The sequence below is a fragment of the Cetorhinus maximus genome, chromosome 2, assembly GCF_964194155.1.
Source record: "Cetorhinus maximus chromosome 2, sCetMax3.hap1.1, whole genome shotgun sequence".
Lineage (NCBI taxonomy): Eukaryota > Metazoa > Chordata > Chondrichthyes > Lamniformes > Cetorhinidae > Cetorhinus > Cetorhinus maximus.
The window spans coordinates 143,624,186-143,643,081 of NC_135880.1; the positions used below are offsets into that span (position 1 = coordinate 143,624,186).

An 18,896-nucleotide genomic window follows, 5' to 3' on the forward strand; every position below is an offset into this window, starting at 1 on the left:
CTCCACTGCTCTCTTCCCCGCTGGCTTCTCCCATTTAACACTCCAACCAGCATAATCCCATTCAGAATGTCATCCCATGTCTTTTACCGTTCAAAGCCCTGCACTTACTTTCATGAACCCCGATACCTTGTTTGTCTCTACTGGCTCCTTGTCGAGCCGTAAATTATCTTAAATGTCCTCATCCTGAACTTCAAAAGCTTTCAAGGCCTTGCCCAGCTTATCTCTGTGATCTCCTACCCCGCTCATACCTCAACTCCTTTGACCCCCCCTCCAAATCTAACGAGGTGTTTTTCCCCCACACAAGCGTGCATAAATGCAAGTTGTTGTTACTGAAGTGCATAGTCATTAGGGTGTTTCATCTTTCATTGTGGTTTGGCTACTAAAATGATCACTGATGCAGTAGGAAGGTGTTTCCCCCAGCCTTTTATCCATTGTTGCCTGGTACAGGAATGTTCTCTCTTTTACGGCACAGAGTTTGGTAATTTACCTTCCTCATTGAATAGTTTCCTCATTCCTCCAGCGTTCCGATTTGTAGTGAGCGTCTGAGAAGGACTCCGAGATTTTCATTCGGCGCAGTGAACCTCCTCCTCTTTCGGATCTTTCACTGCCGCTTGAATACAAGTCGGGCGGGGGGAGAACAGCCGGCAGCGCGGCCACACACAGCTGGATGTATCCGTGGATCTTCATTGCTTGACCTCATTGTTAATAGATAACTGACCTTGCTTGTTGTTTAACAGAAATGGCTGCCTCTAGAACAAATCTGAGGTTAGTCTTTCAAAGACGTGAGAAGATTACCTCTCTGCCTTTATATTATGATGGGTTCCTGTGTAAAAAAAGCTCGAGGGCTAAGGTAGGTCATAACCGTGTTTGTGTAAGGTGCAGACTGAAGCTTGCCTTAATTTTTGATCCCCCATAGCCCTGAAGGAACTGGAGTGCTGTAGAAAGCACTGGGTATGTTTTTTTTTAAAAAAAATCTAGTGATTGAATCGTACCAGATAACTTCACATTTTGTGACAAAAAATAGTGAAAACTATTGAGGAATGGGGAGAAATGTAAATACTGCAAAATCTTAATATATCTCGTCATGGTGCTGTGAATTACTTTAAAAGGGCTTAAAATTATCTTATTTTTAACTCCAGCACCTGGAGAGAGGTACAAGAATAAAATGCGCTGCCCATGAATTTGAACTGCTAATAGTTTTAATAAACAGTAAGATAACACACGTGAAGCCTGAGGCAACGGAACACTTTCACTAATGCTACATTTCCAGTTGGTCAACTCAGCGGAGAGGTTACGAAATACTCGTTGAAACCTGTCAGCTAAGCTTTTTATGAAGTGACTGACCATTTGCCGACTCGAGTCTTTGCAAGGAGAGAAACTTGATTATTTTAAAAAGCGCAATAAAATAAACAACGCTGGAATTCATAAATACCCCAGAACACAGACCTATCCTGTATTTGAGGAGTTTGGGAACCAGGAACCAATGTGATCAGCGGGCAGATGGATGATGGATGAGTGGAAAACAAAAACAGAATTATCTGGAAAAACTCAGCAGGTCTGGCAGCATCGGCAATGTTTTGGATTTCCAGCATCCGCAGTAGTTTTTTGTTTTTATCTCTGATGGTGAGCTGCCTTCTTGAACCATTGCAGGCCATGTGATGTAGGTACATCCACAGTGCTGTTAGGAATGGAGTTCCAGGATTTTGTCCCAGTGACAGTGAAGGAACAGTGATACATTTCAAGGTTAGGATGATGAGTGACTTGGAAGGGAACTTCCAGGTAGTGGTGTTCCCATGTATCTACTGCCCTTGTCCTTCTAGATAGTAGTGGTTGTGGGTTTGGAAGGTATTGTCTAAGGAGCCTTGGTGAATTCCTGCAGCGCATCTTGTAGATGGTACACGCTGCTGCTACTGTGCGTTGATGGTGGAGGGAATGAATGCTTGTGGATGTGGTGTCAATCAAATGGGCTGTTTTGTCCTGGATGGTGCCTAGCTTCTTGAGTGTTGTGGGAGCTGCTCTCATCCAGGCAAGTGGGGAGTATGCCATCACACTCCTGACTTATGCTTTGTAGATGGTGGGCAGGCGTTGGGGAGTCAGGGCGTGAGTTATGCATCGCACGATTCCTAGCCTCAGACCTGCTCTTGCAGCCACAGTATTTATATGGCTAGTCCAGTACAGTTTTTGGTCAATGGTGACCCCCAGGATGTTGATAGTGGGAGATCCAGTGATGGTAATGCCATTGAAAGTCAAGGTCTGATGGTTAGATTCTCTCTTGTTGGAGATGGTCGTTGCCTGGCACTTGTGTGGCAATAATGTTCCAGGAATGAGGGACTTCCATGGATATGTGGGAGGTGCTGGGGTTCTTCTCCTTAAAGAGGAAGGGTTTAGAGTAGATTTGACAGAGGTGTTCAAAATCATGAGTGATCAAGACAGAGTAGATAGAAACTGTTCCCATTTCCAAAGGGCCTAGAATGAAAGGAAACTGGTTCTTTTACCAATCATTTTAAATCTAAGGTGACATGAGGAAAGGCTGCAGTAAGTGGTGATCTGGAACGTGTAATGATATGGCAGGTCGCATTTGTCAGGATGACCAAATCCCGAAGGAAAACCTGGCCATGCTATCACAACGATATTGCAATTTGTATTTATTACAAGAAGGTTTGTGCACTGAAATCAGAAGTAATGAGCTCACTACCATCTTTTTAGATTTTAATGATTAAATTAAAACATTTATTAAAAAAAGAAAAGAAAATTTAAACACACAAGACTACAGTTACGTAGTTATGCTTAGTTTTACAGCAGCTCTCCCCTTTCACACAATAGTCCAAATAGATTCTTAATCTATAAATCTATGAAACATCCAACAATATTACCACAAACACCCACTGTTGCTATAAGGAAGGTATTTCCCAGATTCTCTCTCCCCCTCATTTGACAATGGAATTCCAAAGGCTTTTAACACAACCTTGGGGCAGAATTTTACGGCCGCGGGATTTTATGTTGCTGCCAAAGTCAATGGAGCTTAGAATGGCTTGCCGCATTTTACAGCCCTGTCCCTGCCACAATGGGGCATAAAATCTGGCCATGGCTACTGGAACAGTAAACTTCTCCAGGTTGGCTAGAGGCTTTTTCCACAAGTCTGTTTCACACAGTGCACCTTTCAAGATCTCACACGGCCACTCCACACACAGCTTTCCACCTTTCTTTAAATATATTTCCTCCCTTTTGGTCTGCAAACCCCATTGTTTCAACCTTTCTTTGGCAGTTACTTTTCCCAGAATATAAAAATCCTTCATGTTGTCATTATGGCCAGCACTTTCAGGAAAAATAAGCTTGATAACTTTGCCTTATTTATCTTGCCAGTTGTAAACATCTTACCATGTTCCTTTGCAAATCAAACAACCTGTCAACTTATCTAAAAATGCAAATTCCATTCACAATGTATTTGCTGAGACTTCATCCTAACTTACCTATCTCCATTTCAAATGCCTGTTTTACACCTAATCCCTTTTGCTGATTCAAACATTGCAGTCTGACTGCCTGCAGTTTAGTTAAACTGGACACACACAAACATAAATACATGCATCTCCCATAAGCCTACTTCAGTGTCCCACAGTAGGATTAGGGAAAATAAATGATATTTCCTTTACAAACACACTATTGAAAGGATGGTGGAGGCATATTCAATCATGGCTTTCAAAAAGAAATTGGATAAACACCCGAAGGGAAAACAATGTAGGGCTATAGGAAAGAGAGGGGAAGTGGGACTAGTTAAATTGCTCTTGCAAAGATCCGGCATGGGCTTGGGAGACTGCCTCCTTCTGCATTTAACCATTCTATGTTTTTATAATTCTACCAAGTACTGTAGAGTGAGTACACACAGTTGTATGAGGCTTTTTTTCTCCCCTCCCTTTGATATGTTTCCTTGTATCTACTTAACAGGACTTCCAAAGATACTGGTCAGAATTACGAGGCTCTTCAATTTTCTTTTACTGTGATGAAAAAGAATCAACGGTAAGGAAGCAGCTGATGTTTAATGGGATTTTCTGGTTTGAAAATGTCGACAATTAGTGTTCGCTGTCTCAGAGTAAGGCAAAACATTGAAACTAACACACAGATATCAATTACTATGGTCATTAGGATTGGTATTTTTAAAATAACAATGTAAAGAAACAAAATCAATTCTTTGTAACCAGAGATATTGATACAAGATTGGAAGAGATTAGCAATATTTTGTGCACCCTTTAGTTTGGAAATACAGAAAAAGTAAGTTCCAATAACACATTGGTCAGAATTTTATCAGAATGGCTGGGGCCCTGATGACAGGCCCAAATGCTGAGGGCAGCCCCACCATGGCTGTTTGTGGGACCCCCAGCCACATTGTTCGGTCATCCAGCAACTAATTAGCTACCATCAAGGCTTCTTGTCCCTTTAAAGGATGGTCATCGGCCTCCAGGAGTTGCCGGCCAATCAGAGGGTTGGTTGCTTAATGGTCTCAGCAGTGCCACTGGGGACACAGGCTACTGCTGTGACTGCACCCGGAAGACGAAGATGCCATGGGAACAGGCTGCCAAAAGCCCCCAAAGCAGATAAGTAGGATCTGGTTGCACCGGGAGTCAGCCAGGCAGGCACCAGTGAGGGGTGGGGTGGGGATTGGTGAGGACAGGGTGGAGGTTTGCCATGGGGACACATGCCCAAATTAGGAGGGCCTCCTCTAATACAATTTCAAAGAAGAGCAGGTGTGCTCTCTCCTGGCATCTTTGCCAATATCTATCCCTCAACCAACATCAATAAAACACAGCTTACCTTGTCATTATCACATTGCAATTCATGGGACCTGGCTGTGCACAAACTGCCTTCCATATTTGTTTATAAAACAAGTGCCATAACCATAATGACTGCAATGAGTTAAGGAGATGGCCCACCTTCACAAGGCAAGAAGGGACAGGCAAAAAATATGGCCATCTCAACACCTAGTTTTATATCTAGGGTAAATGAGTTTGTTGGCCAACTGAACTCTAATGCATGCCTTCCTATGTTCTCATCAATTGCTGCTTGCAGTCAATAATGGGGAGAGACTGATGTAAAAACAAACAGTGAAGGTTTATTGAGACACAGGGCAGAGCACCAGGTCATACATGTTCACTCAGAAACCTCCAGAACTAGACTTACAGTTCCCAGTTGCACGCGCTGTACAGTGATTCGTCAGTACTGTCATATGATCAGTAAACTTGCATTCTCTTAAAGGGACAGGGTACCTCACTTTACCACATCCCTCCCCCTTTACTTAAAAGTAGAGCTAACAAGCTTAAAACACGTTAATTATTTACACAATAACTATTTACAGGTCAAGTCTCTCAGGAGGCTTTCTCGGACGTGTTGAGCATCTCAGTTCAACAACCTTGGCTGGTTTTTCCGAGACCTCCTTTTCAGGGAATGTTGTCCACTAGATTCCTCAGTGGAAATTGGCAGGTTTGTCTCCCCCACTCCCTCGGGTCCCATAGGCCCCACCGGAGTTTCCAAATCATGTGACCTGTCTTCTACATGCAGCACAAACTCAAACGTAGATGAAGACTGCCTTTCTTCTTGTGGGATTGGTGTTCTTTTGCGGAGATGATCCATGTGTTGTCTAATATTTTGGCCGTTTACTGATACGTTATAGGAGAAGGGTCCAGTTACTGCACTCACCTCGCCTAACAGCCAATTGGGCCCACCTCCAAAATTCTTTGCGAGGACCACACCTCCCATTATGATAGTTCTTCCGCGGCCATGACCATCATGCCTCTTGGCTTTTCTCCACCCTCCCCTTTAAATTCAGCCGGATAAGGGTCAGGTGGGTGTGGAGAAGTCTCTTCATTAGTAGTTCTGCAGGGGCATTGCCGGTCACCGTGTGTGGCGTGGTCCAGTATGCGAACAAGAACTGGAACAATCTCGTGCCGATGGAATTCCATTCCATCTTTTTCATCCCGGGTTTAAAGGTTTGGATTGCCCGCTCAGCCATGCCATTCGATGAGGGTGAGGTTTAGATATGGATAATGCCTTAGGTCATGAACCTGTGGAACTGCCCGTTGGTAAAAGCGGTCCCGTTGTCAGACACGAGGACCTCTGGCAACCCATGCAATGCAAAACTCTGCCGCAAACAGTCTATGGTGGCAGCTGATGTGGGCAACCGGACTTCATAGACGTCCACTTATTTGGAGTGGGAGTCAATCAGTAAAAGGAACATTGTGCCCAAAAATGGTTCCATGTAATTGACATGGAGGCACCCTGGCCGTTCCCATGGATGCAATGGAGGTTTTGCACCTGCTGGCATTGAGGACAGTTTTGACCAGGGTTTCTATATCCAAGTCCATGCCTGCGTGGGAGCAACTTCATTCTGCTAATGCTCGGGTGAGTGCTATATAGCTCGGCTAACAACAGCCTTCATCCCCTCGGGGGCACGATAACCCTTGCTCCCCATAGTAATATGCCTCCTGGCAGGAGAGTTTATATTTGTGATCAGAATAGGGCTTCATCTCCTCAGTTTAGATCCACCTGATCAACCATTTAAGACCTGCTGCCAGACGTTAGACAACAGTGGTCCCGGCTTGGCCACTCACGGACTTGTCTGGTCTGAACAGGGGAGGAATCCAGAAAATTTACCACTAAGGCCAGTTCCTGGGGAATCAAAGCCTTCCTGTTATTAGCTGGCAGGGGAAGGCAGCTCAGTGCGTCAGCATGTGCTATTTGAGTTCCTGAACGGTGAACAAAAGTGTATTCGTTGGTGGCTAATATTAGTGCCCATCTCTGGATGGGAGCTGATGCGATAGGTGGTATTGCTTTCTCTTCTCCAGATAATCCCAGCAGGGACTTGTGGTCAGTTATAATATGGAAATGGCCATGGAGATATTGATGAAACTTCCGGATGCCGAACACAATAGATAAGCCCTCCTTTTCAATCTGGGAATGTTGTTGCTCTGCAACACTGGGTGTGTGAGATGTATAACCAATGGGTCGTTCGGAGCCATCCACCATCCAATGTGAAAGGACAGCCCCTATTCCATAAGGGGATGCATCACGTGTTAAACCTAATTCCTTCTTGGAGTCAAAGTGGACCAACAAGGCTGACGATCTTAACAATTGCTTCACTTTCAGGAAGGGATCCTGGTGCGGGGCTCGCCAACTCCAATTCTGGTTCTTCTTAAGCAGGCCGTACAATGGGGCCGGCACAGTTGAGAGGTTTGGGAGGAATCGGCCGTAGTAGTTTCCCATGCCTAAGCTCTGTGGTATTTCTTGGGGTAGGTGCCTCGCGAATGGCCTGGACTTTTTCTACCACAGGATGCAGGCCCTACGCATCAAACTTGTGGTCCAAGTAAGCTACCTCCTTAGCCTGGAATAGACACTTCTCTCATTTTAAACGTACCCCTGCTAGTGCGAAGCATTTGAGCGCCTCTTCTAGATTTGCTAAGTGTTCATTGTCAGTCAGTCCTGTGACCAATACATCATCCAAGTAAATGATAACATGGGGCAATCCTTGGAGCAAGTTTTCCATTGTTCTTTGGAAAATAGCACACATCGAGGAGACCCCAAAGGGTAGACGTGTGTATTGATACAATCCTCGGTGCGTATTAATGGTGACGAGTTCTCTAGAGTCCTTTACCTGCTGGTAGGCATGGTTCATGTCTAATTTCGAAAATGTGGTGCCCCCTGCCAACTACGAATACAATTACTCAATCTTGGGTATTGGGTGTCAATCAAGTTTGGCCACATTATTGACAGTTAGCTTATAGTCACCACATAAACGCATGCTTTGGTCTGGCTTCAGTACAGGTATAGTGGGTGCCGCGCACTCAGAAAATTGCACTGGTTGTAGGATGCCCAATGTTTCCAGTCTGTCTAGTTCAGTTTCAACTTTATCCCATAGAGCATAAGGGACTGGTCTGGCTCTTATAAATCTGGAGGTTGCATTTGGGTCTACATGGATCCTGGCCTGTAGCCCTCGAATCCTTGAATAACTTATCGTTGAAAACGGAAGCATACTTTTGCAACAATTCCTATAAGCCTTTCATTGTAATTTGGAAAATTTCGGCTCATTTCAATTTAATCTTTTCGAGCCAGTTGTGGCATAAGTTGAGGCCCTATCCAGCTTCCACTAACAAGGGCAACCTTTCAGATTGATATCCATACGTCGCTGAGACTTGACATAACCCTTTCAGTCTTATTTCTTCGACCGTGTATGTCCTCAGCTTTGTGTCCGAAGCTTCTAACTTCAAAGGATGGGTTCCTTTACTCAGATATCTAAATGTATGCTCTCCAAAGGTGGACATTGATGCTCCCGTGTCAACTTCCATCTTAATGGGTCGGCTGTTAACTGTAATGACTACTTGGATTGGCTCGGTTCCACCCACTTTGAGGTTATATAATGAATGGATGTTTGATTCTATTTCTTCTGGCTCTTCTATGAGGCATATTTCATGATTTTTCCTTCTGCCTTTATAGTTTTATTTTAGCCTTTCTCTGCAGTGCTGCCTTATGTGGCCATAGTGGTGGCAGAAAAAACACAACTTATTTGAGTTGTCGTTCGCTCACTGGAGGCCTGGATGTATTTCTCTCATTCATTTTGTGGGTTTTCACTGCAGTGCTGTTGTTTTTCAATGGTCTGGAGCTAGAGAGCATTTCCCGTCTTCCCATGGAGTCCGAAGTTTTTGCGCCTTTTGTTACTGGTCGTCCCGTTCAACTAGATGGATGGCGCCATTTTGTGTCTCTTTTATAACCTCGGAATTTCTAACAGCACTCGCCATCATGGTAGCTAATTCTAATGCCTTATTGAAGTCTAGACTAGGTTTGGCTAGCAAACGCCTTTGGATAGTATCATCTCCAATCCCACATATCAGCCGGTCTTTCAACATATCACTAATGGACGTTCTGAATTGCTCTGTTAATGTCTCTAAAACAGCTGCATAGTCAGCTATTGTCTCCTCCGGAAGCCTGTTCCTTGAATTGAACTTGAAGTGCTGCATAGTAACTGAGGGCTTTGGTCTCAAGTGGCTCTGTACAATTTTTATTAACTCGTCGAAAGTCTTCGAGTCTCGGGCGCTCGATGACGTGAGGCTGCAGATCAGCCCGTACGTTTTGCTCCCACATGAGGACAAAAGAATCTTCTCCTCCCCAGCAATGTCATTAGCGGTAAAAAAGAACGCTAGGCGTTCGACATACTGAGACCAGTCATTTGAAATGGGGTCGAATGGATTGACGTGCCCGAACTGCGGCATTGTGAACGACTGTAAGGGGACTGCACTTCCAATAGGCTTTCCAGGTAATAATGAATTTAGGTGTTTGGCTTATGGCGGAATTGCACTCTCTCTGGGGTCTCTTGTAAATTTCTGTCCATAGCCATTTTTCATGTATTTACCCTTTTAAATGTATTGCCACTTTAAAAGCAGTCAATTTTTTTTAACTCTGTCTCTGCAGCTGTCAGCTTTTCTCTGCTGGGTTTTGTGCTCTTTTTGAGTTTTGGCGGGATCCCCGCAATCGCGATTCTAGAGGTTTTTAAAAATATTTTAAACAGTAGCACCGCTTTCTGCTCCGATTGTCAGCTGTCACCTAGTTTACAAGTTAAGTACAGTTGCTCTTTCCAATCCATTGTTCATCTGTCTTGAAATTTATTTTCCTTTGTTTTTTATCCTCGTTGCCATTTTTATGTCTTGGATAAATGAGTTTGTTGGCCAGTCAAACTCTAACTGCATGCCTTCCTATGTTCTCATCAATTGTTGCTTGCAATCAGTAATAGGAAGAGGCTGATGTAAAAATAAACAGTGATGATTTATTGAGACACAGGGCAGAACACCAGATCATACGTGCTCACTCAGGAACCTCCAGAACTAGACTTACAGTTCCCAGTTGCCCATGCTTTACAGTGATTCGTCAGTGCTGTCACATGATCAGTACACTTGCATTCTCTTAAAGGGACTGGGTACCTCACTTTACCACACCTATAGAAAAAATATTTTTAAAAGGTCAGAATTAATGTTTGAATCATTGATCTTCACTTTGGTTAGAATAAGCTTTTTTTTTAACAATTAAATAACAAAATAAAAGTGGAAAGCTAGATGATATGCATATTATTCCAGAGAGTGAATTCTGTGCATAAAGAAAAGGGAAAGACCACAAAATTTTGTGTCTACCCTGTGAGATCACAAATAAGGCCAAATACATAACAGGAACATTGGGCCTGTCAGTAAAATTGTGCGAGTCGACAAAACATTCCAAAAGTCTACAGGCTGTCTGTATTCATGAGTCAGGTCCTGATGTTGGCCCAGAGGGCAGGTGATTACTATCTCCCCTGTGAAACTTCCACCTAATGCAGGAGAGTTCATTAACATGAGGAAGGGATAAGTACAAGTTGTTTGAGTTCCCTGTTAGCTTCAGTAATTTCTGTATGTCACTGCTTAAGCAAAAAACACTAAAAGATCAAGAGAATTATAAAAACAAACTAAAGGATATTAATCAGATTTCATTGTACTTTAAGAAAAAGATCAAGACCTTTTTAAATGGACTGCACTTACATGCAGGGGAAGTGCTGAAGTAAGCTCACTTGCATTGCAAATATAAGAAAGAGGAATCAGAAAACAAAACAACCCAGAACCCCTGAAAAAGCTTTGAACCTCCATCAATCAAAGGAAGGGCAGGACTGCAACTGAATAGAGGCTCTTTGAAGCTGACCAGTTTTTGTAACCAAGGAGACGCATTTTAACTGGTCAAGCTGGTTATCATACTTTTGAGGGAGCCCTTACTGTATGATAGGTTTATATACATTCTTTCCATCATACTTTGCACATCTAACATTGCACCATTAAAATCTAGAATAATGACTGCCTAGGAGTAATAAGGCTATTGTGGGAATTCAAATTACAATGTGAGCCACAAGAGAAAACCTTGAATAATTAAAGCCTTCATTATAGTCCAAGATTGTATTACAGCGCTCAAACCCCATTGAATTCATCCAAGCCTCCATCACCTTGAGGCTCAATTTCTCTCAAACTGGGCTGGATTTTGCTACTGAGACAGGTAGCTCGGGCCTGGAGATTTCCCGACCTGGCAGGCCCGCCCTGGTTTAAAGGGCCCCATTAGATCCAATTTCTGTTCTGGGGAGGCGGTGGTGGCATCGAGCCAGGCCTGCCGACCCTGGAAGAAGATCCTAGGCAGCTATGGGGGTAGGCGAGTGCCAAAGTGGGCTGGTTAGAAGGCTCACCTCTGTTCTCTAGGACTTGGTACAGTTGTTTTAAAAGCTGTTAGGCTCTCTTGCCCTCACCTCTCAGCCCCCCACCCATCCTCCATGCCCCCTTATAGCCCCAAAGGCCCTCCAATGCAAATTCATGCTCCCCACCCACACCCCCAAGCCCCTCATACTTCCATGGCCTTCCATGCTAATCCATGCCCCCATTGACCCTCACAATCCCATGCCACCTCCATAGCCACTGACCCAGTATCCCCCATGGTCAGACCTCAGGGCCATGTGGAGATGAAAAAAATTAAATTTCTAACAATCTAATATGGCTCCCACTCATATACACTTGATAGAGAAAAAAAACTCCTGTTCATGAAACCCATTCAAAACTTTTAAATCTCTTATAAAAACAAACTTCTATTCAGACCCCATATCAAAGACAGCTAATCCTTGAGTAGCCTCTTTAAACTGTCATATGGTGAACCTAAACCTCCCCTCACTAAGATAATTGTAGCTTTAGAAACTCAACTAAGCATTCATGATGACATTATTATAGCCCTTCGGAAATGTCAACAAAGAACTCTATTGAAACTGCATGAGCAGGTGATAATATTTTTTCTAACCTACACCAGATGGCATGTCAATCAAAGCAGTCCAGCAGATGATGTTTTCTTTTTTACCCTCACTGACAGCTTAGGTATTGTTTTTTCACGTGAAAGAGTGGAGGATTTAAAAAACTTCACATCATGACACTCAAACAGACCCTATCCAACCTTCAGGAGTGTTTAGATCTACTCCATCAATTTGTGACTCCCACACTGTGGGTTAAGGATCTTGGAGCAGCCAAAATGGGACCCATTTAAACTCAGCATGAAGGTCAAAAGGCCCTGTTGAGTTCGGGTTTCCCACCTGTGTGAATCATGCCCCCGCGCCCCACTGCCATCAAAATTTGGGCCTGTCAAAAATGGGGGACTTCCGCACCCAGGTCCCATCCGCTTTTAAACATCCCTGGGGTCCATGGATCAGTAGGGGGTGCATGAGAAGACAGATGACTATGCTAGAGTGAGACAGAGACTCAGTGAGTAGTGAATTAGGTTCACGTGGGCATTCGGTGCACGAGGGAAAGAGGTGTGGTATAGATAGGAATTATTCTAAATTAATTAAGTGAGTAATTAAATTAAGTTAGCTAAGCAACATAAGTAACAATGGTGGGACAGGTGTTATGTTGCAGCTGTGAAAGGAGCTTTTGGACGCCAAGGCAATCTAGGACAAACACATCTTCAGAAAGTGTAAGCAGCTAGGGGAATACCAAATCAGGATTATTGATCTGGAAGCTGAACTGCAGACACTGTGCAACATTAGGGAGGGAGAAAAATACCTGGGCACTTTATTCCAGAGGACGGTCATGCCTCTTAGAATAGGGCCCTCGGTTGTGGTCAGCAGTGAGGGACAGGAGGACCGTGAGTGAGGCAGAAAATGGGAACAAGCAGACAGTATTGGAAGAGCCTCAGACTTTGCAATTGTCTAACAGGTTTGAGATGCTCAAAACCTGTGTACACAAAAGCAAGGTCTGTAAGGTGGATGAGTAGGCTGGCTATGGCACCATGGCACAGGAAGTCATTCAAGTGGGGGAGCAAACAGGAATGTATTGGTAATAGGGTACAATATAGTGAGGGGGATTGACACAGCTCTCTGCAGCAAAGAACAAGAGTCCAGAAAGCTGTGTTGCCTGCCCAGTGCCAGGATTCGGGACATCTTCTCAGGGCTGGAGAGGAACTTGCAGTGGAAGCAGGAGGATTCAATCATTGTGATCCATGTAGATACCAACAACATAGGCAGGACAAGGAAGGAGGTTCTGCGTAGTCAGTATGAGAAGCTAGGTACCAAATTAAGAAGCAGAACCTCGAGGGTAATAATCTCTGGATTATTACCTGAGCCATGTGCAAATTGGCATAGGGCAAATAAGATTAGAGATATGAATGTGTGGCTCAAAGACTGGTGTGGGAGAAGTGGGTTCTGGTTCATGGGGCATTGGCACCTGTATTGGGGAAAGTGGGTTTTGTACTGTTGGGACGGTCTGCACCTGAATTGTGCTGGGACGAGTGTTCTTCCAAATCGCAAACATCGACAATGAGGTTCAACGCCACCTTCAGTGCGCCAGCACAGCCTTCGGCCGTCTGAGGAAGAGAGTTTTTGAAGAGCAGGACCTCAAACCCGCACCAAGCTCATGGTCTACAGAGCAGCAGTGATACCCACCCTCCTATATGCCTCAGAGATGTGGACTATGTACAGCAGGCACCTCAAAACTCTGGAGAAGTACCACCAGCGCTGCATCCGCAAGATCCTGCATTAGCAGTATAGACGCATCAATGCCAGTGTCCTCACTCAGGCCAACGTCCCCAGCGTCGAGACATTGACCACACTCGATCAGCTCCGCTGGGCGGGTCACATCGTCTGCGTGCCTGACAAGAGACTCCTGAAACAAGCACTCTACTCGGAGTTTTGACACAGCAAGTGAGCTCTAGGAAGACAGAGGGAATGCCTTAAGGACACCCTCAAAGCCTCCCTGAAGAAGTGCAACATCCCCACCAACACCTGGGAATCCCTGGCCCAAGACCATCCAAAGTGGAGGGAAAGCATCCAGGAAGGAGCTGAATACCTTGAGTCTCATTGCCAAGGGCTAGCTAAAGCCAAGCATTGAAAGCGAAAGGAGCGTGTGACTAGCTGGACCCCCTACTCACTCATCCCCCCTACCACCATCTGCCCCACTTGTACAGACAGTAGGTCGCACATTGGACTCTTCAGTCGCCAGCGAACTCATTTTTAGTGTGGAAGCAAGTCATCCTCGACCCCGAGGGACTGCCTGAGAAGAAGATTGAAGTCCCAGTAGAAGAGCGGGAAAAGCTCAGAAGTGATTCACCTCCATGTTCATTAACACAGAAATGTAATTGCCCCTTGAGCAGATAATGCAAAGTGGCATACCAGTGCAGTACTGAGGGAGTGCTGTATTGTCAGAGGTGTTGTCTTCTGGATGAGACCTTGATCTGAGGCTACATCTGTTCTCTCAGGCAGATCTAAAAGATTCTACTATTGAGCAGGGAGGTTCTGCCTAGTGTCCCAACCAAAAGTCATCCTTCAACCAACATCACTGTAAAACCGATTAACTGGCCATAATCGTATTGTTATCTGTGGAATCTTGCTCCGTGCAAATTATCTGCTGCAGTTTCTAAGTTTCTACATTTCAAATAACTACACTTCAAAAATATTTCATTGACTGTGGCATACTTTAGAATGTCCCGAGGTTGTGAAAGAGGTAAGATAAATGCAAGATAAAGGCAAAATACAGCTGATGCTGGAAACCTGAAACAAAAACAAATAACACTGGAAAAACTCAGCAGGTCTGACAGCATCTGTGGAGAGAAAGACAGAGTTAATGTTTCGAGTCCATATGACTCTTCTTCAGAGCTAAAGGGAAGTAGAAGTATGGTGAAATAATTTCACCACATTTCTACTTCCCTTTAGCTCTGGAGAAGAGTCACACGGACTCAAAATGTTAACTCTTTTGTCTTCCTCTCTCCACAGATGCTGTCAGACCTGCTGAGTTTTTCCAGTATTTTTTGTGAGATAAATGCAAGTTCTTACTTTCTTTCCATATTCAAAGAGTTTATCATTTCTCAGGTTCCACACTTTTCCATTACGCTGCAGACAGCTGTAATAACTCTCTGCTCACAACGAATATTAAAAGCAAAGTTTTAATAAAACACAGAAATAACAAACATTTCTTGGACTCTGGTTCCTTATTGGAAACAACTAGCTCCCAATAGTGTTATCATTCTGTACTTGGTGATCCTTCCTGATAACTGTTTATTATTCTTTTCAGTACACAGAGAAACTGGATCTCCAGCATTTTGTATCGATAGAAGATGACAGCAGCGTAGATAAAGACTCCCAGGCAGCTAACTTCCGACTACAGCTAGCCAATGAGGAAGTGATGCTGAAGGTACCCTAATTAGGATTCTGATCTAGGCCTAAAAATTAATATTGCTATTTGTAGTACATGAATTTTGAACCCATTCATTTGGGATTCTTTGTTCTGTTATTTCATTACAGACATTTATTTTAAATGAGTTAACTCTGTTGCTAAAATAATAGACAAAGGGAACATTATATGTAAATTTCCATTTGTTTGATATCAATGGATTGAAAATAATGGGCTCTGCATCCATAATTTCCAATAAGCCATTTGTTGGGAACATGGCTCCTAGATGGCCTGAGGTTACAGAAAAGTAGTAGCATCTGAGAATCATGAGCCCAGATCCTCGGATTCTTGGATGGTTGTACCCCGGAGGTATCCTGGAAGATGCACTGGGGGATCCCTTGAAGTCCCCACGCACTGACTACATGGGAATTTCTCGGGAAGTTTCACCTTCTGCTGGAACCCTCTGAAACTCTGAGTTAGAGTCGGAGACTTCGGATGACTCACTTAGCAAAATAGTTACCCAGGAAAAGTTAGAAAGATTAAAACCAGTTCTAACTCCCAGGTAACGAAACTACTGACCCCCCCAACACCCCAACTAAACCCCCCCACACCTCCAACTGCCTTCCAGCCCCTGACTAAACCCCTGACCCCCAGATTAAACACCCCCCAACTAAACGCCCCGACACCCCAGCCCCCATTAAACCACCCTACCCCCGACATGCCAACTAAATCAACCCCCCGACTACCCCTTGATTGACTAAACCCCCACCCTCCAACTATCCCCACACCTCCCAACCAAACCCCCTAACCCCTGGCTACCCACCACCTCGCTGACCCACCCTACCCCCTCACCCACTTACCTTTTTTCTGTAGCTTCTCAAAGTGGCTGGGACATTTAAACTTACTGTAATATGGCAGCTAGTGTCGTAAAAAGGGGGCGTAGCTTGGCTTTCCCCGACACTACAAGGGAAGGACTTTGGGAACCGGTACGCTCCACATTTCTCAGGAGGCCTGGTTTGGAAGTCCAGGCGAGAAATATGGAGCTCCAGTGCAAGGTAGGTAAATAGGAGCGGAGTGGCAATCCAATGGTGATTGCCACTCCTTGGAAGACTTGCGCATGGAATCAGAGGCCCTAAGGTTTACTCTGGACTGTGAAGAGAGAGTCAGATATTAAAACCAGGAAGTGTGGATTCTCCAGACATCTTGCTGAAATTAACAGCAGGCCATTTTTAAATTTTTAATTAGCAGGTTTCCTGCTACAGCTGGGGCAAGTTGGAGCTTGGCAGGGTGGTGTGGAGATTGTGAGGCGAGATGTCAGAGATCCTGGCGGGAGTTTTCAGATTTAAAATGATTTTAACTCCCAAGTGCCCCAAACCCACCCAGTCTTGAGTGTTAAAATTGCCCATATAGAACCTTCTACAGAAAGAGACCATTTGCCCCATCATGCCTGTGCCAACTCTTTGAAAGAGCTACCTACTTTTCCCATTCCCTGCTTTTTCGCATAGCCCTGCAAATATTTCTTTTCACATTAATACCCAACTTGCTTTTGTGGGTTACTACTGACTTTCACCAGCTTTTCAACAGTGCATTCCAGATCATAAAAATTTGTGTAAAAAAATCCTTCTTATCTCCCCTCTGCTTCTTTTGCCAATTGTTTTAAATCTGTATTTTCTGGTTAGTTACCTTCCCGAACCAGTTTCTCTTACTTTATCAAGATCCCTCATAATTTTAAACACCTCTACTAAATCCCCCCTTAACCTTCTCTGCTCTAAGGAGCACAATCTCAGCTTCTTGTACCACTCCTGAGAGTACATTTCTGTTAGGAGCTCATGCCCGACAGTTTCTGCTGTTTGCCATTATAAGTTGACATTACCATTTAGTTTTTTTCTTGGTAGCATGATATTGGTGAAAAGGTAATGGTGATAATGGTGCACAAGCAGAACATACATGGTTTCAAGTGGAATTGTATGCCTTTAACTACTACAACACAATGCAGTGTAACTAAGCATCTACCAGCACTTGTTATCTGTTTTGCACTATGTACTCTGTAATGATATACACATAACGTGATTTTCCTTTCCCATTATCTCCAGGCTGAAAGCGTTGAAGCCAGAGAAGAATGGAAAGGTTACATTATTGTGGTCTCTCAGGTATGAATTTAGCTTTTATAACGTGTTCCTGTATTAAACGTTGGCAGTCCAATATCATGAGAATGATATTCGCTAGGTAATAAAAAAGCTTTACAAGAATAAGGTTTACCAATTGTTAGCCTTCTGGGACCCTTAATGGTCTAGCGTTGAATGCTGACATCATGAGTGGACTATAGCACGAAATTCCTGTTGGTGTTACTATTGAGGCCTACTCTGTTGGGGCTAAATTTTCAGGTTGTTAATGCAGCAGAAACAGGGGACAATAGCGCTGTGAAATTGGTTTCCCAACGCATTCCCACCATCAATGCCTTCCTGGCATTTGGAGTGGTTCCTAGGTCAGGTGGTAGGCCCATTTAAATTGTTAATAGGGGTCCAACGGCGTACATAGGGCAGCTGTCATTTTTGGGCTGAACGTAGCAGAGTGGACCTGTACTGTTTCTGGCTAGTATCAGCTGACAGCCTGGCTGAAGAGGATCCTAAAGATCAGGTTCTTTTTCTTTGTGGGACTGGGAAAGAAAGGGAGTACCATTTCAGGCTCCACAAATAGAGCCTGGACCACTGCCACTGCAGCCTCCCAGTCTCATTACCTCCCCTGCAGGCATTGTGCCATGGATCTACCTTCAGTAATGCCAGCCTCACAGTGATCTATCAGGAGACAAGATCTTAAAGATCAAGAAATTTGGTACAAAAATCATAAGTTGCTATTTTTTTCAAAGATAAATTAATATAGATTGGTAGTTGGTTTAAGAACCTCATTAGTGACTTATTTAACCTCTAACAAGTTGTATGAAGCTACACTTTGGGCTGAATTTTTGTCTCCCAACAGAGGTGCAGATTGGGCAGTGAAAGGTTGAACTTGTTTCTCTTTGCTGGAGAAACAATTTTCCCGAGCTTTCCTGACTCCACACCATTTTCATGTGACCTTTTGGTGGGTTAGGAAGGCCTCAGGTGCAAAAGGCACCGAGGTCACTGTCAACATTGTGAAGACCATAGGGAAAGTTGTATTTTCCTCCCACACACTATTTTGTGAATTTTGAAAGCCCAAAAAAAACACCTCCTTGGAAAGTTCATGACCACTGGGGGAAGCCTGCTGAGGAGTCGGGAACGTTCTGAAAGGTAAGTGTAAAATCTTCAAATGTCACTATTAGATGCCGCGTTGTAATATAGCTGTGCTTAAATGCGGTGGTGTATCATAGGTATCTGTCCTGCAAAGGGAAATTGACTCTTACATTATCCAGCATTGTGTACTTGTTTTAATTGAGTTTGTCTTCCACCGTCCTGGTAAGTTGCATGATATGATAATGGAGTTATTGACTAACCATAACAATCAATCTCTATCAATTAATTTACAATAGAACCAGACATGATGTGAGGAAAATCCAATGGTTGAAAACTTGGGAAATCATGGCCTGAATTTTACCTTTGACAGGCGCGTGTGAATGGCGGGCCTGGGGTTGGCCGGGAAACGGCCCCCTGACCATGGTTGGCCCTATCCAACCGCGATTTCATGCTGGCTGGCCAATTAACGGCCTGCCAGCGCGAAACACGCGCTGAGAAGCTC

General features: G+C 44.1%; 2 protein-coding genes across 5 annotated transcripts in view; one reads left to right on the forward strand and one right to left on the reverse strand.

Moving 5' to 3' along the window:
• The window catches only part of psip1a (PC4 and SFRS1 interacting protein 1a), an 83,308-nt gene extending 82,626 nt beyond the window's left edge, over positions 1 to 682 (reverse strand). The window contains exon 1 of the mRNA XM_078570349.1: positions 488 to 682. Within this exon, the coding sequence (XP_078426475.1) occupies positions 488 to 496 (9 nt within the window). The 5' untranslated portion in view covers positions 497 to 682. The remainder of the gene's footprint in view (positions 1 to 487) is intronic.
• LOC144698412 (signal-transducing adaptor protein 1-like) overlaps positions 611 to 18,896 on the forward strand; it is a 56,175-nt gene continuing 37,889 nt past the window's right edge. For 2 of the 4 annotated variants that reach the window (XM_078570357.1, XM_078570365.1), the window contains exons 1-4: positions 612 to 850; positions 3,943 to 4,014; positions 15,087 to 15,206; positions 17,279 to 17,335. In XM_078570357.1, coding sequence (XP_078426483.1) covers positions 740 to 850; positions 3,943 to 4,014; positions 15,087 to 15,206; positions 17,279 to 17,335 — 360 coding nt within the window. In that variant the 5' untranslated portion in view covers positions 612 to 739. Of the gene's footprint in view, positions 851 to 3,942; positions 4,015 to 15,086; positions 15,207 to 17,278; positions 17,336 to 18,896 lie in introns of all 4 variants that reach the window. The other 2 variants (XM_078570376.1, XM_078570371.1) reach the window with 2 other exon arrangements.